This window comes from Micromesistius poutassou (genome assembly GCF_964030765.1).
Source record: "Micromesistius poutassou genome assembly, chromosome: 13".
Lineage (NCBI taxonomy): Eukaryota > Metazoa > Chordata > Actinopteri > Gadiformes > Gadidae > Micromesistius > Micromesistius poutassou.
The window spans coordinates 17,788,614-17,812,826 of record NC_140283.1 but is presented as its reverse complement, the minus strand read 5'-3'; the positions used below and the strand labels follow the sequence as shown (position 1 = coordinate 17,812,826).

Below are 24,213 nucleotides of genomic sequence, written 5' to 3'. Positions count from 1 at the left end.
CTTGTAAAGTATGATTGACACGTTGGGCATCCCCCTCTATGCATATCCACTGCTCTACTTGTGTCGGTCATACGGAGGCCTGTACAGTGTCAGGATGAAGGGAGTCTAACTGTGAATGGTGTTCTTAATCGATCCCGCTGTGGCTCTCATACCACACCGCCCCCCCTCCCCCCCCTTACATCCCGCCACGTCTCCTCCCCCCCTACATGGGCTCATCGTAGTTGTAGGTGGGGGCGGCAGAGTACTGGTTCTGCTGCACGTTCTGCTGCTGCATGTTCTGCTGCATGGCGCCCTGGGCCGCCCCCATGGCTGCATGCTGGGCCGCCTCCTGGACGTGGGGGTTCTTCCAGGCCCCCGTGGTCCACTCCTCCTGGGCCTTGCCCATGCTGCCGCCACTTCCGCGGTACAAGTTGTGGACCTGTGTGAAGGCATGGAGAGTGCAGGAGTGAGACGCTGTACACGTATCTGCTCATCGATGACCAATCCAAAAGGGGAGGGACGCACTTAGTTTTTTAAGCGTCTGTAAATGGTCTAGTGGTGAATTATTAAATGATGTATGCATGTGTACAAGTACAGGCGTTGGAACCACTGTGGTCCTACTGTTTGAATGGGTTGAATAGAGCTTTCTAGCAAAGCCACACTAAACCCTGCTCCGGGTAGGAATAAAGGAAGCGTGTTTTGTTTGTTTTGAAAAGAAAAACGGAGTTCACAATTGAGTAGGCGTGAGCCTTTGCCACACAATCGACGAAACCCGATCTGAGGTTTGTATGACTGCGCCGATGTATGACGGTACATTTCAGCCATGGCCTACAGAGATCTTGTTAAGAGGTATTCAGCGGTGCCCTACCCTGGTGAGAGCTATGAAAGACAGCACGGCCACTGCAGTGAACATTACGGTGGGAATCAGCATGACCACAGCTGAGCCCACGTTGGTGCTGAAGAAGGTGATGGTAGCCAGCCAACCGCTGGGGAACAGAACAGGAAGAGGAGGGAGGCGTGAGAATCCCGACTGCACATTATCCAACATAATGAAAGTGCGACATTCAACGCTACTTGTATAAACCTTATTTCCACTGGTTTGAATGGGTTTTATTTATTATTTATACACATTTCAGGCACACACACACACACACACACACACCAACACATATATATTGATCTTGAAGGGCAATAACAACGTCACCTTTTGGACGTAGTCTTATGTTTCCTTCTATGTTTTCCTTGTACCCTACAACATCCACACAGCACAAGTTCCACTCATCCCTCCACCACTAGACTCACCACTGGTACCACAGCTGATATGTTTTATTCTTACATAATTACATTATCCCTTAATCATGAGTGTTCTCTCACTGAGCCTGGTGGTAACACCAGTGAAACTAAGAGACCAGCATCTGGTCTGAGTGCTTACCAAACCCCCCAGCCTGGAATGCCCACTGTCTGGATGATGCTGATCACCACCTGGGCCATGAACACGAAGAAGAAGGCCATGAAGTTGAAGGAGCTATCCGTCCTGCGATGTGAGGTGAGCAGACATACAACAATGTCATAAAGGGTTGTAAGAGACATATTTTAAGAATCGTGAAGAACATGAACATATTGTTTTTAGAATATTATTTTCCATATTTAGCTGGAAATGAGTCAGCAACATTAAGAAATTCTATATTTGTTTGTAATAGATTTGTTTGTAAAGTTTGCGTAGACCCAGAAATGACATCATATCTGCAACTTTATTAGTCATTTCTGCATAGCTTGGTGGAATACTCTATTCTTATTGGTCAATTTCGGTATGTTATTTCTCAATAACAGACTGCTGCTATGAATAACATATTCCTTTGCTACGGATGCTAATTTAAACCGTAAAACCGAATGGACTAATACTACCGACTACTACGCAGAGTCTTAGTCCTATAGAGAAGACTTACTTGAAGGCCTTGTAGATAGGCCTGAACCAGCACACATAGGAGCAGGGAGTGAACAGGATGAGCCACAGGATGGCCATGCCGAAGTTGGCGGCTCCGCCTCCACCGCACATCCACGCCAAGCAGCCAATGAGATTCACGGCCAGTGTGGCACTGTTCACTAGGGAGGACGAAAACCGGAAGACAGGGTCTGTTAAGTGAGCCTGATCACATTCATATATGTTATCTGTAGCTAGAACTACAGCAGGGTTTAGGGTTGTAAGTCTGCCACAATCTGATCTACTACTACATTTACTACTAGAATATAACTATAGGACTAAGTTAGGTGTATTTATGCTAGTGCTACATTGCTAACTTTTGTACACCCAACAAGAGGTACTCTACAGTAGGCATACAAACGCTGAGGTTAATTCTACGGTCAAACGTTCAACTTACGTTCAAGAATAGAATCGTTGAACCTATGCGATGATGAAACAGATATTGAATGCATTATGTGAGTGTTCTACACATATGTAATCCATGATAGTTTGATCTGCTACTAATCCAGGGAAATCATAAGGAAGAAGAGAGGCTTACAGGTTACACAATGTTGGCCTTAAATACATGTTCATGTTGAAACATGTTCAAATATTTCAAATGCTTAACATTTCTTGTACCATCTACTGTAATAAATAAATACACACCCTTTATTGAAATACATAATAATAAAAAGGGGAATCAATGTCAATAAATGAGGTATATCTTATTTCATCTTATGTTGCTGTCTTTGCTGAAACATGGTAAGCAGGCTATACCAGAATGTCTCTATTCTTTGAGCTTCATAATATTTTGGGCAAAACAAGAAAAAATGCTTTGCATAACAGAAACAACAGCAAGGGAGTGTTAGCAGACACTGGGCAGGACGATAGCAGCAGTCCTCACGCTGAGATAAACCTAGATCATCCATACTGGCTCATTAAATACAAAACGCCAACAACAGGCACGGCAGACCCCATGGAGTTGTCTTGGATGAACTCACAGATCCATAGGTAGTAGAGCCTCTTGCACATGGTGCGGTGCTGGTCTGGGATCTCGTTGAAGTCCTGGTAAAAGCATGGCTTCAGAGGGATGAAGCGCGGCAGGGGTGGGAAGTTGTTTTCTGGGGAAGACAAACACGTGGGAATGTGGAACAGGTGTGGAGTTCAGGAGTCAGTTTAACACCGCATGAATTTAACACTTACACGTGTGACTTTATTTTGGTTAACATTCTTAACATGAGTTTCAAGTTTGTGGGTATTTAAAACAGTACTATTCCACGTCCATACATCCGGTTTAATGGAAAGCATCAATGTTGTTCCTAGTATTATTTCAGTCGTGCTTACCTGCCATTATGCCTGTCTTCTACTCGTGATAAAGGCCACTTCTGTCTTAAGGTAGTCTGTGGGATGAAACTGCAGAGAATGACACAATTGGTTATTACCGCCATACCTTACCACATGATCCAGTAGTAAACAGGACACATATACCATTACACAGGCCTTTAGCACACATATATGCATATGTGTTCATTTGGTCGACATTCCTTTTTTTTCCCAGCAATAACTAAACGCAATGCAATACATCTGTGAAATCCCTTTGATGCAGTACGTTTTGAGAAAATGATTAGAAAACACTAAAAATAGTATCCATGACATAGACATTATATTTGACCATGCACAAGAGCTGCCTCATGCAATGCATCCCTATGGCCTTCTCGCCAGCACGAACAGCTGTATGAGCTGTTTAAATAACCAGGGGGCTATCATTATGCCCATTTGAATTAGTGTAGGCCTACCGCTGTTGTGTTAAACCTACAGGCCTAAGCTAAAATAAGAGCTTTGTTTTCAATCGAATAATCTCCCAAATCGAGTCGAGTGATGGAGTATGTAGCCTATAGCCTACTACAACCACAGGCCACCAAGGACATTGTAATGTTCACTGATCGGAGGAGGGCTCTGCCACCACACGAAGAACTATATCTTTGAGAAGACGGTTGATGAAGGGATCGTTTCATAGACGAACGAGCCGGTTTAAAATGCATTTTTCCAAAAGGGCTGCTGTCGTGATGCTGCAATGGGATACAGGGCATCGTGCAGATTGGTGTCAATGGAGCAGCGTCCTTCAAGAGGAGCAGCCTGCGACCGGGAATGTGTAGACCTTTATACCGGCTATATTTTGAACGCTTAACAAATCGAGCACTCGTATTCTGTTGACTCGGCGAATCGATCATTCTTGATGAATGGATAGCGAATAATAATAATGTAGAATTGCCACAACCATTCGTTCGCGCCCTAGGAATCAAGTAGGCCGTATAATTGCAACATTTTCAGAAAATGTATCTTACCCTAAATGATCCCGCGGTTTGGTGCAACAATGTTTCTGCGGGTTGGACTTGAAATCGATGCGATATTTTGCAGGAAATGCATTCGTGTAAATGTTCTCGGATCTCGCATCCACTCAATCTGTTCCTTGGCGGAATGGATGAGTAGGACGGTCACGTGACGTTCTCTCCCTCCGTACGCGCCCTCCTCCCAGAAGATCAGGATGTTGGAGCTGCAGACTCCACCCTCTCCTGCCTCCCCTGCCTCTACGATGCTCTCCACGGTGCTGAAGCTTCGGCCTTCATCTGAGCCCAATAGACCCACACTATGGTACTGGTTCTATGGCACTGGTTCTATGGTGCTGGTTGATTGTTTGAGTAAAGGTTTTGTGTTTAGGGTTAGGGCTTGGTTTGAAGGGTTAGATTTCAGGGTTTTGTTTGAGGGTCAGGGGTTAGGGTTTGGTTTAAGGGTTTTGTTGCAGGGTTAGGGTAGGATTTGTGTTTGGTATTAGGGTTAGGGTTTAGTTTGTAGGGTTAGGTTTCAGGGTTTGATTTAAGGGGGTTGTTTTAGAGTTGGGGAGGATTAGGGTTTGGTATTAGTTAGGTTATAGGGTTTGGTTTTAGGGTTAGGTTTATGGGGGTTGTTTTAGGGTTAGGGTAGGATTAGGGTTTAGTTTGTAGGGGTAGGTTTTAGGGTTTGGTTTGGGGTTAGATTTAAGGGGTATGTTTAAGGGTTAGGGTAGGATTAGGGTTTGGTTTCAGGGTCAGGTTTTAATGTTGGTTTTTAGGGTTTGGTTCTAGGTTTAGAGTTAGGGTAAACTCAGGGTTTGGTTGTAGGGTTAGGGTTTCCTATTTGGGTCAGGTTTTAGAGTTTGATATGGGTTAGGGATCTTATTAGGGTTTGGTTTTTGGTTATATGATTTGATACTAGGGTTCCTATTGGTGGGGGTTGAGGGTAAATAAAAACTAAATTACTACTACCAAAATAATTACAAGCATCGTCATTGTCACGCATATTGCTACAATTTTTGAGATTTATTTACAGAAGCCACTGTACAAATGTATATCTTCAAAGTGCGTTTTTTCTATATTATTTTGGTATTTGATGTATTTTTTTTCAAGAGACAGACCACGGTCTAGGTTATTGTTGCTTCGTTCTTCTCCACAAGGGGGCGTGCTAGACAGCCTACCTGGAGGCCTGGAGAATACTCTACTTTACTTTATATTCATTATTTCAATAACGGATAATATTACAATTATAATAGTCCTTCACTTTTTTTTCCTCGTGATTTTATTGAAAAATTGAACTGAAATTGAATCTTGAAATCTCTCCATTCTATATTCTCTCTCGATTACATCCCAAACTGTAATGTTGAAAAATACCCACATCCAACAATATCTATTTTACGTATTTCTCATGAAAACAATGAACAAAATCATACTTCGGCCTACATACTGATAATACATAATGTAAGTAAATAAGGTATATGTAATATGATCATTTCCGCTGATAATTTCTATTTATGCCCAGCAGGTGGTGCTAGATCCAATCTTGGAACCCTGAATATTTTTAATTTCTTCAAAAACGAAAACAATAGTGTGAATTGTGAGACTATCCTAAATCTATCCATCCACATTTATTGATTGACCGTTCTTCTTGACATTGAGATCCGTCATCTGGGGGTTGAGGTGTCCTTGGAGCTCATCTCCCTGGCCTTCAGCAGAGACCCTCCTCCCAGCCAGGGCCATGTTACACTTTAATCAGGACTTCTGTCACTTACTCACCTGATGGATGGTGGCTGACATCATGCTACAAGCATAGTGGCCCTTTCTACTGTCATGGCAGCCTTTCAGTTACGCAGGCGCGCACACAAGCACACACATGCACACCACAAAGACATGGTCATACTTATCAAAGCTTTATTTGACAGGTTTATTTAATTTGCAGTTTAATTACATTGAAGTGATATGGTAATTACAAAAAGTAAATAATATACAATACATATTATTATATATATTTATATCATGTTTCAATTGAATTAATGGTTAGAGAGGAAGCAAAGGAAATAGAAAGGATGTGTCTCCAAAATGTGAAGAAAAGAGGAACACAAAGACAGTGTTTTTAGTACATCATTTGCTACTCAAATAGTGAGGTTAAGTGTTCTGGCTGAAGGGGTGGTGCGCTCCTTAAAGGAGTAGCCGGTCCCAGCAGCTATCTGTAAATCTAATGTTCTGGCACACAATTCTACAATCAGGGCTGGGTTTGTAGCTACCAATCAGGAAATTCTCTATTTCCTTTGGCTGTCTCTTCAAATTCTTGTCTGTTAGTGGAATGTCCTCCAAATCCTGCCTACTGCTGCCAGCTTACTGCTCCTTGAACTGCTACCCATTGCAACAAACACAGACTAAGCACAGAAGCAACAGCATAGCAAATCATTCAGATGTGCTTCTCTTTGGGCTGCATTCATCTTGTTACACGTAGATGTATAGCCTTTACTTATTTGCATGCATGTACTCTACCCGCTGATAGTCCAGCAGCCAAGAACACTGATTTCATATGGTGCTAGACTGTAATGAGCAACACCTAAACCACCAGAGGAAATCAGGTTCTGGACGCAGAGAGGGCTTTGTTGCTACAACTGCGTACTGCGCCTGCTGTAGAAATACATGACGAAAATGATATACCTGTGCTCATGTCCCAATATTTGTGGAGGTCAAGGGGTCTTGCGAGGCTCCTGTTGCCGTACGGTGGTGCAAAGGTCCCAGGGAGGTCGTAGTGCAGGGGGGTTAAAGTGTACACATGGTCTTCGCTGATATCATCGCATGGCTCACCCCTCGATGGCTCCTTCTGGAAATAGACAGCAGGGGCCTGTTTTTCGCCCTTGCTACATATGGAGCATCACTGCTCAGCTTGCTTCAAAGACAGTAATAACCAAATCATAATAACAACCCATTGTCGTCATCATCAACAGAATAACACTGTCGGGCAAAATGACGTGACGTTGTGATGAAGGAATAATAAAAGAGAATCAGAGCAGAGAAAGACATTGTAAGATGAAGAATAGGTTGCGTTTCCTTTATTAATAAAAGCACCACTATTTGGTTTCAGATGGTATTTGTTTTGGAGAAAGGGTTTATCAAAAGACATCTCCAATACACTGGCACCTGTTTAACGAGCAAAACCTCAGCTCACTGACAGCACGCACAATGAGTAGATGGGATCTAATTCAACACAAATGTACTACTGCCCATTCAAGGAAAACACTGATTCTGATGCAGTCTTCTGGGCATCTGCACCACACAAAACAACAAGTCAACCGAGGACCCACGGATACAGACAATAGAAAAAAACAACTCTGATCAAATTCATACAACCACACAAAAAGAAAGCAATTTCTCTTTGTGTTCTTGAGATCTAGTTACCTTCTTATAGCTAACAAACACAACAGTTCCTGGAGACATCAAACCAATGGTTACGAGCTCTGTGAATCCCTCTTCCCTGCTCTCCCTGTGTCTGTGTCCTTCGGCTGTGGAGGGGGGCCCATACCTCATTGGCCCTGAGAGGTACGGGAGTCAGTCAACACGAGGGCCCCTACGGGCCCTAGCTTTAGCAGCAGCACCAGAGGAGACTCTGTGGAGAGGGGCCGATTTATGTCCATCCCCAGCGTCGGAGGATTATGAATCCTGGGCGCACCTTTAGCCATCGCTCATCCTGAAGGTAACGTTCCTTGTGTGTGCATGTCTCGATCCACGTGTGAAGTTAATGCTCCGTCGCTGAGGCCCCGGCGAGTTCATACATGGGCCAACTAGAACGATTCATCTTAATGGGGGGCCTGATAGCGCCATGAATATGCATGTACATGCACACATGTGTGTGTGTGTGTGTGTGTGTGTGTGAGAGCATGTTTCCACAACAGAGACAGAGGACAGACTGGGACCTTGAGAAGGAGAAAGGGGCGGGTGGTGGGGGCTGGGGGGTGGGAGAGAGGTTGGATGTGTATAGAATCTGTTAAATCTCCTAATGGGAATTTTTCTTTTTTTAATCTCACATCAAGAGGCATTTTAAATAGCGCCCATCCGGTTTACATATGCACAGTGAGACACAGAGACACACATTCTGGGGAACTTTTGTGTGGAGAATGGCATTTAGCATTGACATTTATCACTTGGATGCACCGGGTCTAGTATTGGCGTCTCGTTTTTATGATGCCATTTCTTCCACATATAAATGGCAGATACAGTGTTTATGACCCCAATTAACAGGATCATTCGACGCTGTACAATTAAAGTCATGGGTCACATTGGGGAAAAGTGGATTATGACTATGATGATTAGTATATATCATAAGGAATTGGGTATTAGAGGTAGAATAGATCATTATAACGCAAAAAGAGAAGTCCTGGTTTTGTGTTATGAAGGCTGTGGGTGGAGAGGTGTGTGTGTGTGTAGACTAGAGCGATGTAGCCTTCAACTCCTGTCAGAAGCCCCTCCACCTCCTCCACCTGAGAGGTGCTGTCAACGCCATGGCAACAACCCCCGCCGCCCGGAGATAATCCCAGGCTGTCATTACGGCCCATCGTTCACCGTGAGACCCAGGGCTGCTTGCTTTTACCCAAGAAAGCATCACAAACCATCCTCAAAATGATTAATTACATACGATAATGGATCCCAACGCACAAGTAAGGTGTTACCGAATACATAATCCAACATGGGGTGAACAGAGAGGAGGTGTAGACCTCCATCAAACGCTCGAATCAAGTGTGAGTGTGAACAGGGGAGAGGAGGAGGGGGAGTCAAAGGGAAAGTGAAACTGGTTAATTTCCATGCAGAGCAAAGAGAGGAGGGGGGGGAGGGGGGGGGCACAGCTCACAGGGTCATAAATCTCACATACCCCCAACGCTGGGACGAAACGTAATATCTTGTCACAGAACATATGTTACAGAAATACACGCGTGGTCATGCCGAAAATATGACACCCTGTGTCAACGACATCATGCTCTGCGTGTGGTAACCCCCACGTGGGGTTAGAATTTAACTGGCTTGCCTGTGACGCCATGTGACAGGCACCCATTGTTGTACCCATTGTTTACATGTGTGTGATGTGTAGAAGTTTGCACTCTGTATATATGTGTATGTTTTACTTTTGTATCTATATTGTAGCGTAGTGTGTCTTGAAGCGTCAATAGCGTGCCACAAACTAGCTTCTGTGAGGGTGTGGAGAACCATAACAACTCCCTGCTTTTACGCACTTTCTCTGGCGTCAACACACACCGTCATACCTGCGATGAAACCACGGGCCAATGGGAAGGCAGGGGGCGCTGCGTGCGACTAGAGGGCAAACGCAGGCAAACACCACCCACGGGCCCAGATGGGAGAGAACAAGGTAAACATCTCGGGGGTGTGTGTATGCGTGTGTGTGTGTGCGTCTGTGCGTCACCAGTGATGACATCGTCCGGTGACACACAAACCTGAACTGGAGTCGGACAAGAGTCTCGGCTCAGTGGATTTCCTGCTGAGGAATTCTACTGCCCCACGTTGAGGGGAGGCTGTAAACCACATCCTGTTCCACAGGGCTGGCCTCAATGGGAGCTTGTTGACATAGGGTTTGGACTGTTTTTAGTAGGGGGGGGGGGGGGGGGGGGGGTGTAGGGAGAGGGAAGTAGGGGGGGGGGGGGGGGGGGGGGGGGGGAGTAGGTGGCTACTGGTCATGGTGACAGATGTTTGTGAAACCTGAAGCACTCTGGAATCACGTGTAGTGAGCTGAATATCAAGGGATCGGGGGGGTGGGGCTCTCCCGAGCCACAAGTGTTGTCCGACATGTTTACACATCAGCGGCAGTCCATAAACCCATTAGTCACTCGTCACTCTACCGCAAGCGTGCCGAAAGACCAATCAATGTACATCGATTCTGGGTACAAATGTCAAGGGGACCAGAATTGCCTGAAAGCAACCCAATTTTCTGGGGTTGAGTCGTGAAATAGGAGCATAACATTTACACTTTAATAATACGCAAATATAAAAATGGCTAAATACACAAAACACACATACACACACGCACACACACACACACACACACACACACACACACACACCAACAAAACAATATATTCCCTTAATGTAGACCAGCACAAATAGTCATTGACACAGGTTGACACATAAAACATAAAACACGGATACAGACAATCACACACACAAGGCAGCATGCACACATGCACACAGGCTGGACCTTACTTCTAGACCTCTGGATGTCCTCTCCTTTGACCCGTGAGATGTCCTCCTGGCGGCTGGCGGCTGGTGGGAGACGGTCTTCCATCCACAGGCCCCCCCCATCCCCTCCCGGTGCTCCTGCGTGCTGCTCTCTCCCCCTCTCCCCTCCTCTGTGAGGACCAGCCCACTGACACCCACGAGAGTTATGAGATAAAGGTTCCGGCAAGAGCACTGCCCCTCGCACACAGACACCCTCCTCCACGCACACACACACACGTGCACACATACTCATCACTCAATCAATACACACAAATGCAAGTGCACACAAACACCCACTCACACACACACACACACACACACACACACACACACATACACACATAGATGTACACACATATATACACAATAGGGGTGTAACGATGCATTCATTCGTACCAATTTTTTTCTGCACGGGTCTAACCGTTCGATGCACGTTTCATTTCAGTGCGTACCGAAAGTTTTTATTAATTATCACACACTCTGTGAGTGTCTTGTCTTGTCCTGATGTTTTGTGTTGAGGACCACAATGGAAATAAGTCCTGGACTTTATTGTGTTTTTATCTTCAATTGTATTTGATGTCTTTCCATTTGTGTAAGGCATTTGTTTGATACAATTTAATAAATCTAAAAATGTAATAATAATTAAATAAATCTAAATCTAAATAATAAAAACTGCTGTACCGAAAAACATACCGAACCGTGACTTAAAAACCAAGGTACGTACCAAATCGTGACTTTTGTGTTTCGTTACACCCCTGATACACACACATGCACGTGTGCACAAATATATATATACACACACACAGACACACACTGACACACACACACACACACACACACACACACTGGCACACACATGCCCCAACCCACTGTCACTTCTTTACAGTAAAAGGGAGTCGCTTGTCTGGGTTGATTATGGTGACTCGTCGTGAGTCAGCCAGCCTCCTCGGCGCTCTACATCCTCCTCCTCTGTCCATTCACTTCCATTCACCTCACCACGCGTGTGTACATGGGCCGTGCACACGCACGCCGAGGGCGCACAAGCACACCTATGTGTCCTCACAGCCTGCGTCTCCTTGGTGGATTTGCGAGCGTTTTAACCGTAGAAAGTTTAACATTAAAAGGTGCGGGAGACGCACACATCCTCCTCATAGACACACGCACACTCCTCACAGACACACACATACACACACAAACACACTGCACACCTAATATCTAGGTTATTATTATGATTAATTATTATTATTAATCATAATAATAATAATAATAACAATAAACATACACACACCACACCTAGTGACCTACCTTAATATATTTTTATTATTAGATATACACACACACACACACACACACACACACACACACACACACACACACACACACACACACACACACACACACACACACACACACACACACACACACACACACACACACCTTACAAGTACCTTGATTTAGCTGCCAGCAACAAGCCTTTGTAAAACACCTTTCTCTTCCACCCGATCAAAACAAATCCGTCCATTTGCTTCGTACCATGTGCTACGAACCACGCGTCTTCCTTCTACACCACAGCTCTTGTGAATAGCCCCATAAAATGCTAACAATGGTTATAGTTCCCTAAAAATAACGTTTTCAACCAGCTCAATGTCGAGAACAAACACTATCCGGGGCTTACCACAAACACTGAAGAAACCCACAAACCTCACTCACTTCCTCATCCTCGGGCCACGCAACACATCACGGAAAGTCCCGGGTTCGGGGCAGGGAGGATGAAACAGGATCTAGGTGGTGAAGACAGGTGACACGGCCAACACTCAGACAACAGGAATCTTGCTCCGGCATTCCAACACCGGGAAAAAGGAAATTGAATAATTGGTGCATCCGTCAGGAGCACAAGGATACAACACACACACACACACACACACACACGCAGCACGTGCGTCTATCTCCTCAACCGTTCCTACCCGGTGAGTCAGCTGACCACAGCTCCATGACTCCTCTACTCCACCTCCGCTCCTTCCTTTTATGTGTCCGACTGGAAGACGCCTCGGGCTGGAGGCTGCCGGCTGACTCAGAGGGAAGCTCTGAAACCCCCCTGACCTCTGGCCCGGATCGCAGCCCCCCCTGCCCCTGCAACGCTGCTCTCCAGCCCCGCAGCACCCCTCCCATCCATCTCATTCTCCTCAGTGGTCGGGTGTTAACCAGGGCATGTACAGATGTATCCATCCGTGTTATCCGTGTATTCACACATCCATATTTACATTTACATTTACATTTAGGGCATTTAGTAGACCAAAGCTTGCCCTTTAATCCAATCGCTGTTGGTACAGTGTTCATAGAACCAAGTGCAAAGCACTAACAATTGTTAGGCTTAGCCCATTTCCCTTATACAACAAAGATAGCTAGGATAACATGCTACACAACTATGTACTATAACTAAGTACAACATACATACAAGAAGTGCATACATTAAGTGCCAGGACATACAACATAGAATAGGTAGGAGGGGTGGGAGGGGGTGGCTATGCAGAGTCGAGGTGAACTCTGGACAGGTACGTTTTGAGTCATCCATATATTGTGATGTGATGACCGTGGGTGCTATGATACCGTTCAGCTCTGGTGTGCATTGTTTATATCTGCTGCTAACTTCCCCCTGTGCCGTATCCACTTCCTCCCATCTGGGCTCTGCCACACAGGGCTGCCCAGGAAATACCTCTCTGGTGGTTAATGTCCCGTCCCATGCTGTGAAACCTCTCGCCCAGACAGCCCTGCTACCGATAATTCCTCCAGAGCAGCTGTGCGAAATGGGCTTTCAGTCAGGGGAAGGGGAAGGCGTCTCCGACGTGCTTCCCCGTTTTCATACGCCATCCGTCTTGGAGCCATCCGTCAGCCCGCCATGTTGTACCCAGAGACAAGATGTATTGCACCATCAGCGGCTATGTCGGTTTACGTAACAGCAGCGGCGTGCGTGAGCCGGGCGGACAGGGATCTATGTGTTGGCGGCCGTTCGGGTCTTCAGCGTGCGTGCGCCAGTGAAGCAGGGGATAATCGACCAGTGTTTGGGTCCTCGCCGCCTTCTCTTTGCATATCAATGTGTTCACCGCCACCTCGTTTAGATTAGAGCTGCCAGGGAGCCAGGAGGATCTGCGCGTTTCTCCTGAGAATATTCGTTCAAATGTGTCATCTTTGTATACGGGGTGGGGAGGGGGGGGGGGGGGGTGACATCTTGTCCTCTTGTCACTGTCATTATCATGAGAGTGGTTGAATCTCAATGTATTAGGCTACATAATACAATAAAGTGGCTGTACGATTCGAGAGTTGTAAAGTGAGAGAGCAGAGAAGGGCAGAAGAGAGCAAGTGCTGCATTTCACATACCTGTGATTGACAGGCAGAGACGAGAAGGCCCGATTTGTCAGAAATGACATGGGAGCGGTGTCAAATCTAAATTGGCTCACACAGAGGCAGGTTCAGTCAACTTCAAACAGATATTCCCACAGCGCATTTCACTCACTAATAGCTTGCAGACCGATATTCCATTTCTAACTAATAACTCTCAATTAATAGCTCCTAATTCCACCACTGCACCTTAAATAACAACACTAATGATACTAATAACAATTTTAACACTTCCACCACTTGCCGCTGCTGGCAGGCTAGAGGAAGAGCCTCAAACACTGGTGTTATGTGATTGCCAACCAGGAGGTATGCAGTCTTGGGATGCATCCTTGGTAACAATCACTATAGCCACCAATGAAAGGGACAGGGTTGCGTAACAGCTAATTCAATGCCTTCAGAAGGTAGCTATTCAAGGTAACAGAGTACCACGGGGACAGCTGCCCTGGAGGGCTGCTAATGACTCTGGGCTCCCTATTATGAACCAAATGTCCTCTGAACTTGGCTTACACTGTAAAAATATATATATTTTTTCATATTTTTGCATAAAACGTTGAAATGCCTGCGGCTTTACAGATATGTCATTTAAGGTTTTACCCTTAAGATAACAGTTCATTAATAATAATTTAAGTTTACATCTGTATAATGTTTTCCAAATTGAAATGTAATTTTAAGTTAAATGTGAGGTTATAGTTCACCAATGTTTCCTGTTTATGATGATGAAGAGATGCATGTACGATTATAGAAATCTGCAGCAAGAAAGTCAAAATATAAAAAAGAACACAGATACAAAGAATATTGATACAACTTAACAGTGTTATATTCTGTTTCAAAAAAATATAAATTCACAGGCTGTTCTGTAGTGATTTCTATAATGTTTTTAGCACTTATTTTTCATCACTTTTATTTGCTTAAAAAGCCAAGAAAAACTCTGACCTGGGAACAGCCTGTTTTCAACGTCTACAACCTCTACGACACTGGCGCCATTAATCTCATCAGATCTCTGTTAGGTTTCTCATGTTACTCATGTTACTAGGCTAAACGTTCCCCAACTATGAGCTGCTTCACAACCGACACTTGCCATGCCAAACACTCTCACCCCATCCAAACACCTCGCATTGTCCAACACGTTCATGCTGGCTGCAACAATATCCCCCTGTTCGTCGAATCAAAAGATGGAGAGATTTCACTGTGGTCTACAGCCATCACAAAGGTTCCAGAGAGCAAGAAAGCTCAAATGATTGAATAGCAAAAATGCCCTTCCTCTAGAAGTCAGTGTAATTGGTGTCCAAAGGGTTTAGAAAAAGAATATAACTCACATCAAATCACATAAATAAACTATCAGCCAAACTGGAAAACATGGTGTTTAAAAATAGGTTAAATAAGTGGCCTAATTGGAATGAAAATAGGATGAGTCAGGACTCTTAACTAGAGAGCAATGATTACCAAACCATTATCTCTTTGTCTCGCTCTATGCACAGACACCCAACAAACCCCAGCAAATAACACACACACGCACGCACGCACGCACGCACTCACGCACTCACGCACTCACGCACTCACACACACACACACACACACACACACACACACACACACACACACACACATCCTGTCTTACTCTCAAAAAACATGTTTTTTTTCATTAGAATCAGACAAGGAACACAAGGCCAACATGTAAACAAACTTGCCATGGTTTTTATCTAGACATAATTTGAGCCAATGTTGACATGGATTCAGAAATAACTGAAATAGAAATAGCTGTTCGAGAACAGCTCTTACATATTCAGCTAAGACTAGATAATTGGTCCCTATTCAGCCCAATCAAAACACGGCTGAGAATCAACAAACAATATCAGGGGAAGTAAGGGTTGGAACATAATGGTATTTTTAGCATGTGTTAACATGCTAGCTGTTTGGGTTTGTTTGTGTCAAATTCACGGGGGAACTAAGTTCCTTTTTATAGACGAGGGAGGTGTGGCTGCCAATAGGTCCATGAGCACTGGTTCTGAAAGCTGTGGTCCGGTCCACCCCCACTGTTAGAATTGATTATTATTGGAAAGATGTCTGTGTGACAGTGACTGCATACGCAGCACCTAAATGTTGGGCTGTCATGAGTCAGAGCTATATCTAACACTTTTTCTACAAAATAAAAAAAACACCTCAATATGAATCATTCATGCCTGTCATGAGGTTATTACAGTTTGCTTATCCAGAGTGGTCTGTGGGCCTATACATTTATGGAGGATTATGGATGCGATTATATCCTTGAGTAATGACATTTGGTATAAGAAAAGTGATCCCATTTGGAAGCACTATAACAGCCAAAGTATAGGCAAAACAACGAAAACATAACCCCATTCTAGCAAATCCTGCATATGCTTATATATTTTTTATAATAGCCTATAATTGTCTAGCCATACCTATAATAATTATAGTTTTCCTAAAAAAGGAAACAACATAGGCTGGCCTATCCAAACCTTTTGATTCACAAATGAGATTCAGATATTGTCAAATATAACTTCAACATCGACAAACACCATAGCCCCACATTAGCATGTATCCAAAAGTAATTTTTTATTTTATTTTAGACTACTGTCCAAAATATATCAAAACTGGAGGATAGTTAACTGAATGAGGTTATATTGCTAAATGAATATCCACCCTTTACAAATGGCGAGCATGCAAACAAACATTCAACACACAATTCTGTCTGCGCAACGCCAATATTGACAATTGTGGGATCTTGATCATCTACAGGTTGGGCCCCTCTCTTCACTGACCAAATAACCAACATGTTGTATTTTCCCTCACTTCGAATCTCACATGATGGATTTAAATCTAGCAGATTACAGATCAGCAGACGTCGATATGTAAACTTACGTTGTCATTGGTACCGCAGAAGCGCTTCCTTGGCAGGTGCGTCTACCGTCCGCGGCGGTATGCAGGAAGAGTACGCTGGCATTGGAGACAATCTGGCGACCATGTACTAGAACATTGAATAACCCCAACGGGTAAACAACCCGACAAATACCCAACTAGCAGGATGACCCAAATATAACCGAAACAAGCGACTAGATAATAACATAATACACACTATGCTCTCGAATAACGTTGGACGTTATCAAAGTGTTGCCCTTTGCCGCAGGATAACTACCAAACCTTACCTCACTCACCGGCATTGCAGGCTACTTGCTCTGAACAAAAACCAATTCCACGACTTGTTTCAAATCCACAAGAGGGCAGTACTATCTGACGTTGCATTCAAAATATACCCAAAATAAATATATAGATTAATAAGATCGAACAGTTTTTAAATGACAATAAAGAACAAGACTGCAGGTGTTTCAAATAATTTTCAATCAATCAACAATCAGCAGTTTCCAATACATTGATCACAATAGAGGATAAGGCACATGTGCAAATGTTGGATTACAAAACATAAACACATACTTAATTTCATTATCATCAAGCAAACAAAAGAAAGAAAATCTTAAGTCACACAAGAAAGGAAAAAACTATCTAAAACTCTGTGACACTTAGGTTTACATTTCTATTCATCTTGTGTCGAGGGCCATGTTGTCTGTGCAGGCCGTAGCGCTCAATGCAACAGGTGATAAGGGTGGTGTTGTAATTAGCGTGGAGTGTATTGAATATTTACAGTGAGAATTAACAGCACACCGTTATCACTGCACACAATAACCCCGGGAACGCTCGGGTCGGATGAACCAGTGGATAGGACTCTTTGGGTCGGCGTGCGTCACTCTCTCTGTGTCTAAAAGCATCTCGCCGTCGGCCGCCGTGTGGATGCGTGTCCCCTCCGCCTCCCTTGCGGTGTGAGAACCTGTGCTTGTTCTTGTTCTTGTTCTTGTGCACAGGAGGGGCGACACAAGACAATGCAAAAACGTCCTCACCACAGACCGCACTAACCTCCGGTGCTCAGCTTGTTCTAGCGGCGGAAAAGAAAGAGAGAAGAAAAACAACTAGGTTAAAAGTAAAACGGTGAGAACAAGATGGTTAACACTGAAGAGTGAGCAACGTAACACTGCGCCTTCTAGTCATTCAGCGGTTGCTTTAATCAAAAGAGACAAAATGTGTGAATTCAGATGCATGAGATTAAAGAGCAGAGGTGGGGGGGGGGGCTCAAAGAGGTCTACAGGTAGGCTGTGATCCCACTACCTTCAGCTACAAGGTACCAGGCCCCTTTGTGAACCATCAGGTAGGGCAAAGGCAGTAGGCTTCCATGTTTGACGTTGGACCCAAGAGGGGTGGGGGGGATGGGGGGGGGGGGGGGTTGGGAGACGTGGGGGTGGAGGGGGGTGAGGGGGCTCACCTGCTGCTTGGCGTCGGCCACACACTGCATGTAGGCGGCGGCAATGGGGGAGCAGACGAGGGTCTGGCCCCCGTTGTCCCGGTAACAGTTCATCACCTGACTCTGCAGGTCACCGCAGGCCGGGCTGATGTTGTAACGCCTACCAGCAGAAGATAAGAAGGGTGGGGGGGGGGGGGGGGTCTAGGTTGAGACCGCCGTACGTGCCGACCAGCATCCACTTTCAAAACAGCCACACAGGAAGACTGAGCTTCCAAGCGCTTAAAAGGTGACATTATACCATCAGGTGTGAGTGTGATTAGCTGCGACAAACCGTTTGGAAATCTGCCTCTTCTGACATCACAAGTGGGAGTGTCCACCTAGAGATGTGCTGGATAGATCAGTCCACCTAGCCTACCCGGTGGACTGTGGCTATCCGTCATACATCTATCCGTCATACATCTAGGTGGACCCGCCCACTTGTGATGTCAGAAGAGGCCGATTTTCAAAACGGCTTGTAACGGCTAATCACACTCACACCTGGTGGTATAATATGTCACCTTTAACGTGTATCGGCTGCCCCATGTGTGGAAAGTTCTCCGTCTTTGATTATGTACTCACGCAAAACGGCTGTGAGTCTCCTCTTGTCCCTTCTTGAAATTCTCAGCGCTGACTTTGTAGAACTGAGCCCTCTGTGTAAAAAGAGACGCAGACAAAAAAAAACACTTACCAAGTGGAAATAGACATCACTGAGACAGGGAATGACTCTGTTGAGTTCAGACACCGAGAAAATATGGACAGGGGGATATATTATGAGGGCGATCACTTACCTTCTCTTCCAGTTTGTCGAGATGTTCCCTGAAGCGTTCGTCTTGTTCCTTCAATGCCCTCTCCTTTTCGTCAAGTTTATGGGCCTGAGAAAGAAATAAAACAGATTTATAGACATGAGAAAACTATATCACAAGCGGCTCATGCAAACACACCAACGAATATTACGAGCCAATATCTGCGAGGTATCTGGATGAACGTGTGGATTAATCTAACGAAACGCTCTGCAAATGAAACGCATGATGCGAAAAAGACCATACCAAGGTTGCAAACTGACAAAAGAAAAAAAAAAAAAAGGTAGGGGTCAGCCATGCGTGAAGCTCACCTTCAACTCCAACCACTGACTGGACTATGGCAAGAGAAACAAAGGAGGGTGGTGAGAAAATGAAAATGAGCAGCTTTCCAGTTCAGAACACAGACGCGCACCAGGGAGTAGACCTTTAACAATACTTGGTGCAGTCAGTGAAATGTGGTTGGATACATCCAATTCCCTACAATTATGAAACAAGAAATACCAACTGACACCCTTCCGAGGCTCCCATTCTATGCGAGCGTAATGCTATAGACAACGATACCGCCCCCTAGGTCAGCCCGTAGGAATGGAGCTATCTTAGGAGCAGTGCTATCTTAAGAATGGTGCTAGCACCCTTTTTATGCCAAGTGCATAGAGCTAGAAAAAGCTGCACAAAGACATAATTAACATCGGGATTAAGAGAGGGAGAGAATAAGGGCGGCAGAGCTTCGTCTTGAACAAAAAAGGTTAGATTGAGCGACCAAAGAAACGACATGCACTTCCACAAGGGGGTGGGGGCGGTGCCATGGTGCACCCTGCCCGAACCAGCCTGAGGAGCACCCTAACCACACCCCTGTGTACTTACATACACCTGGGCGATCAGCCTCTCGTCCTCGCACTTCATGCGCTCGGTGAGGAGAGCGTTTCTGAGCTGCTCCACGTGGCCGGCCTTCTCCGCATCCAGGGTCTGCTTCACCTGCTCCTGGATCTGTAGCTGGGCTGCGGCCCACGCCTCTGACCTGGCCCTGGTCTTGGCCTCCTCCAGCCTGGGGGAGGGACGTTAACACCACACACGTAGTGTAAGACCATCTTCTCAAATGTACACATTTATTATTTATGATTGCATTCCAACGTATTGGATTTTGTGTAAGAACATTTGCACTTGACTTGGCCTTTAGAATTATCCAAACTACACATTGCCATAGCCACTTTCACATGATTGAGTAAAGGCCTATGTAAAGGCCAAAGGGAACAAGTAACTCGTGAACAACACCCAGGTCTGTGTCCCACTGAACACCCAGGTCTGTGTCCCACTGTTTCCTTACTGAAGCTGAAGATCCAGTTTCTTCTGGTGGATCTCCTCACCCAGACGTTCCTGCAGCTCCTCTTTGACCTTCCTCCTGAGCTCCTCTTCATCCACTGAGGATAACAAAGAGGACATCATCGTCAACCAGAGCATTCCATTAAATTCACAAATAACTAAGTTCACAGGGTTTTGGGGCTAGTGACATCCCATCTTAATTTAACATGGAGCCTGTGATGGTTACCACTGCTGTGGTATGCCTGTCCGGAAACAAGATGGCTTCCACCAGCAGTGGCAACCTCCAGAAAGTAAACATTGCGTAACTCGAACAGAACTCTACAACTCCCCAATGTGTGCACTCAAAGATCTGCAGAGCCATGTGCAATTAAGTCAGTAAAGATTCAGGTATGTTATGTGAAACAAAAAACTGTGTGGTAATTATTTGAATTGGTTTGTGCGTGCAAATTGTATGTATGTATGTATGTATGTATGTATGTATGTATAAAAAAATAATGCCTGGAAAAAAAAATAATAATAATAATAATAAAAAATAATAATCTGCGAAGAAAATCGGTTGCTACTTTACACAAGAAATACGCACCTGCGACATCAGGCACAGGTAGCGGGCGCAAGGTGAATACCGGAAACGGATCCTCAGTAACAGGAAGGGAAGCGGAGCCCTGGACTTCGGGCTCTGAATCTCGCGGTGGTGGATCCATGTCTATGGGCTCCGTTTGGGGCTCTGCTGCCGCCGATTCATAGGTTGGGAGAGAAACCTCCATGGAGTGACAGGGTTGGGGAAGATCTGCGGGGGTTGGAGGCTCGGAGACGGCCGTCTGAGAGACCACAAAGTGCCCGATTTCGATGACAGCGGGGCTTGGAGGACCCACAGATTCAAAGGACAGAATGGGAACAGCAGCGATGTCGTCTTCTACGGATGGAGCAACGCTGGTGTCAATCAGGATGGCTTCAAAGGGCTCAGGTGGAGGAGTCACAACTTCAACTGGAGCCGGGAGTAGCATGGATGGTACATTTAGAGCAGGTTCTTCCACTGGAGTGGCACATGGGGTCTCCGGTTGGTCCTCGAGTATGGCGCACTGTTGCAATGTTTGGGAATGAGGTGGAGAGGAAGCAGTGACTTCAGCCTCAGTAGGGGGTTGAGGTTCAACTGGAGCAGAGAGGAGAACCTTGGGTTCCACCAAGGTAGGAAGAGCTGTTTCAGTTTGAGGAGGACTTATAGATTCAACTACAGGTTCCACCAAGGTAGGAAGAGCCATTTCAGTTTGGGGAGAGGGTATATATTCAACTATAGGTTCCACCAACGTAGGAAGAGCCATTTCAGTTTGGGGAGAGGGTATAGATTCAACTATAGGTTCCACCAACGTAGGAAGAGCCATTTCAGTTTGGGGAGAGGGTATATATTCAACTATAGGTTCCACCAACGTAGGAAGAGACATTTCAATTGGAGGAGGCGCTATAGATTCTACTACAGGTTCCACCAACATAGGAAGAGCTGTTTCAGTTTGAGGAGATGGCACAGATTGGGCTGTAGGTTCCACCAAGGGAGGCAGAGCCATTTCAGTTTGGGGAGGCACTATAGCTTGGACTATAGGTTCCACCAACGTAGGAAGAGCCATTTCAGTTTTGGGAGAGGGTATAGATTCAACTATAGGTTCCACCAAGGGAGGCAGAGCCATTTCAGTTTGGGGAGGCACTACAGCTTGGACTATAGGTTCCACCAAGAGTGGAAGGGCTGTCTCAGTTTGAGGAGGAGGTACCGATTGGACTATGGGTTCCACCAACGTAGGAAGAGCCATTTCAGTTGGAGGAGGTATGGAATGGACTATAGGTTCCACTAAGGTAGGAATAACCATTTCAGTTGGAGGAGGAGGAGAAATATATTGGACTATGGGTTCCACCAACGTAGGAAGAACTGTTTCGGTTTGAGGAGGAGGTAAAGATTGGACTGTGGGTTCCACCAAGGTTGGAAGAGCTGTTTCAGTTTGAGGAGGAGGTACAGATTGGACTATGGGTTCCACCAACGTAGGAGAAGCCATTTCAGTTTGAGGAGGAGGTATATATTCAACTGTGGGTTCCACCAAGGTAGGGAGAGCTGTTTCAGTTTGAGGAGGAGATAAAGATTGGACTATAGTTTCCACCAAGGTAGGAGGAGCCACTACGGTTTGAGGAGGCACTATAGGTTCCACTATGGTTGGAAGAGATGTTTCAGTTTGGGGAGGAGGTACAGACTGGACTATGGGTTCCACCAAGGTAGGAAGAGCCGTTTCAGTTTGAGGAGGTGCAGATTGGGTGATGGGTTCCACCAATGTGGGAAGAACCATTTCAGGTTCAGGAAGCGGTTTAGAGATCGCCTCGGGTTCGGGGACAGGGGAGGTCACCGTTAAGGCAACAGGCTTCGTCACGGTTTCAATTTTGGGTTCTTGCTGTGCAACAGGGGGCGGGGCTGAATGGAACTTCACGGGTGGAGGAGTGGCGAGTTTTATGGGCTGGGCGAAGGGAGGTGTCGAGGCAGGTGTCAGTTCCTGGACAGGTAGGGTGGAGAAGAGTGGAGTTATGGGAGATTCCGGCGGTGTTGAGACGTGCTCGGCAGAAGGTGCAGGGGCTGTGGGCACTGGTGCTACTGGTTCTGGTTCAGGGTGTGAGGGAGCTTGTTGTTTATTATCAGATGGATGAGGTCTGGCAACCTTTTGAGACTCTTTCATCCTGTGTACAACTCGGTCTGACAGCTGTGAAAAACGGAAGAGGTCATCAGATTGACTTATTCGGGAGAAAACAATTGGATATTAGGGAAAGAAAGGAAGCTTTCAGTGGAATCATGGGGGGTTTATATAGATCAAAAGCATTCAGACAAGACACATGATACATTTACATATAAATTATCAATTTATTATCCTTACTGGCATCTAGCGGAACAGACTGGTGGGTGGAGATGTAATACAATTTCATAAACATGTTTCAATAAGTGTATAATCCCATTAAAATAAGAATCGTGTTTTTGTTACTTTAGAATGAGCCCTTTATATCTACATTGGGAGTCGGCCCGCTATGACGCATTCCCTTGTATTTACATGCAATCTACTACCTCTCCTCTAGAGGACGCCACTAAATCCTACTTACGCCACCTTTAATCCTCAAAATAGTTATAGTAGGCCTAATAGTTAGATAGTTATATTTTTTCACAATAAAAGGGTTAGACTTCCCACTTTTGGATGAACCACGGGTCTGGATTATTCAAGTGGAAGGAATAGGGTGCGATCACGCATAGCATCGGTTGGTTTAGTGTCATGTTATGGAATGTCGATGCATTCAGCAGTTTGAGGTTATAGTTCATTTTTGTATTATTTGATTTAGTTAGGGGAACATAGACTATATCAAAAGGTAGGATTGTGCATATCAATGTTACTGCATTGCAAGATGCAACGCAAAAGGTCAGAGAGTAGCCCCCTACACATTATTCGTGCTGGGAGTTGGGTTTTACTGTACTGTACGAGCATTTTGACATTAAAGTTTTCACAACGAACTCACCCGAATGCCCTTCACAAAAGACACTCCGCCGCCTTCACCATCGCCCTCATGTGCAAATTGGCTAGGACTATTACCTCCCATATTGGCCCGAAATAAATAAAAATCGTTGACAGGAGATTATATAAATGTTTTTTGCAACACAGGTCAAACCCATGCAGGCAGCGTCCACACGAGTTCCACATACAGCTGTTAACAGCCCTTCCCACTTCTCCATATCGGCAGAATGACCCACTTCTATTGGATGACTGCAGAGGGTGTTCAACAACAGCCATATTGATTGGTCGATAGTCGCAGTGATGACGGAAGGGTCTGTGA

General features: G+C 45.2%; 2 protein-coding genes across 5 annotated transcripts; both read right to left on the bottom strand.

Annotated features, from left to right (window-relative positions):
- Positions 1–202: 202 nt before the first annotated feature.
- On the bottom strand, positions 203–17,001 carry LOC311357071 (secretory carrier-associated membrane protein 5; the record flags this gene model as incomplete). 3 transcript variants are annotated; one of them, XM_084476947.1, is made up of 8 exons in its annotated part: positions 16,783–17,001; positions 6,946–7,108; positions 3,284–3,352; positions 2,941–3,060; positions 1,926–2,082; positions 1,412–1,513; positions 848–965; positions 203–418 (listed from the first exon to the last, which is right to left on the bottom strand). In XM_084476947.1, exons 3-8 carry the CDS (start codon positions 3,288–3,290, stop codon positions 203–205), a joined length of 720 nt encoding a protein of 239 aa, XP_084333073.1. In that variant the 5' UTR covers positions 3,291–3,352; positions 6,946–7,108; positions 16,783–17,001. The 3 variants fall into 3 exon arrangements, with proteins under 3 accessions (XP_084333073.1, XP_084333074.1, XP_084333075.1); XM_084476948.1 differs by lacking the exon at positions 16,783–17,001 and adding an exon at positions 10,492–10,511; XM_084476949.1 differs by lacking the exons at positions 6,946–7,108; positions 16,783–17,001 and having other exon boundaries at positions 3,284–3,376.
- A 247-nt stretch (positions 17,002–17,248) lies between these two features.
- On the bottom strand, positions 17,249–24,058 carry chchd3b (coiled-coil-helix-coiled-coil-helix domain containing 3b). 2 transcript variants are annotated; one of them, XM_084477612.1, is made up of 9 exons: positions 23,899–24,058; positions 20,954–23,099; positions 20,375–20,468; positions 19,915–20,095; positions 19,362–19,385; positions 19,039–19,122; positions 18,830–18,900; positions 18,233–18,371; positions 17,249–17,848 (listed from the first exon to the last, which is right to left on the bottom strand). In XM_084477612.1, exons 1-9 carry the CDS (start codon positions 23,977–23,979, stop codon positions 17,825–17,827), a joined length of 2,844 nt encoding a protein of 947 aa, XP_084333738.1. In that variant the 5' UTR covers positions 23,980–24,058; the 3' UTR covers positions 17,249–17,824. The 2 variants fall into 2 exon arrangements, with proteins under 2 accessions (XP_084333738.1, XP_084333739.1); XM_084477613.1 differs by lacking the exon at positions 19,362–19,385.
- Positions 24,059–24,213: the final 155 nt, after the last annotated feature.

Coding starts and splice junctions, on each gene's coding strand:
- chchd3b (XM_084477612.1), bottom strand. CDS start 23,979: ATGGGAGGTAATAGTCCTAGCCAATTTGCACATGAGGGCGATGGTGAA. Junction 20,096..20,374: donor AAACTGGATCTTCAGCTTCA/GTAAGGAAACAG, acceptor TCCCTCCCCCAG/GCTGGAGGAGGCCAAGACCA. Junction 19,123..19,361: donor GTCAGTGGTTGGAGTTGAAG/GTGAGCTTCACG, acceptor TTTCTTTCTCAG/GCCCATAAACTTGACGAAAA.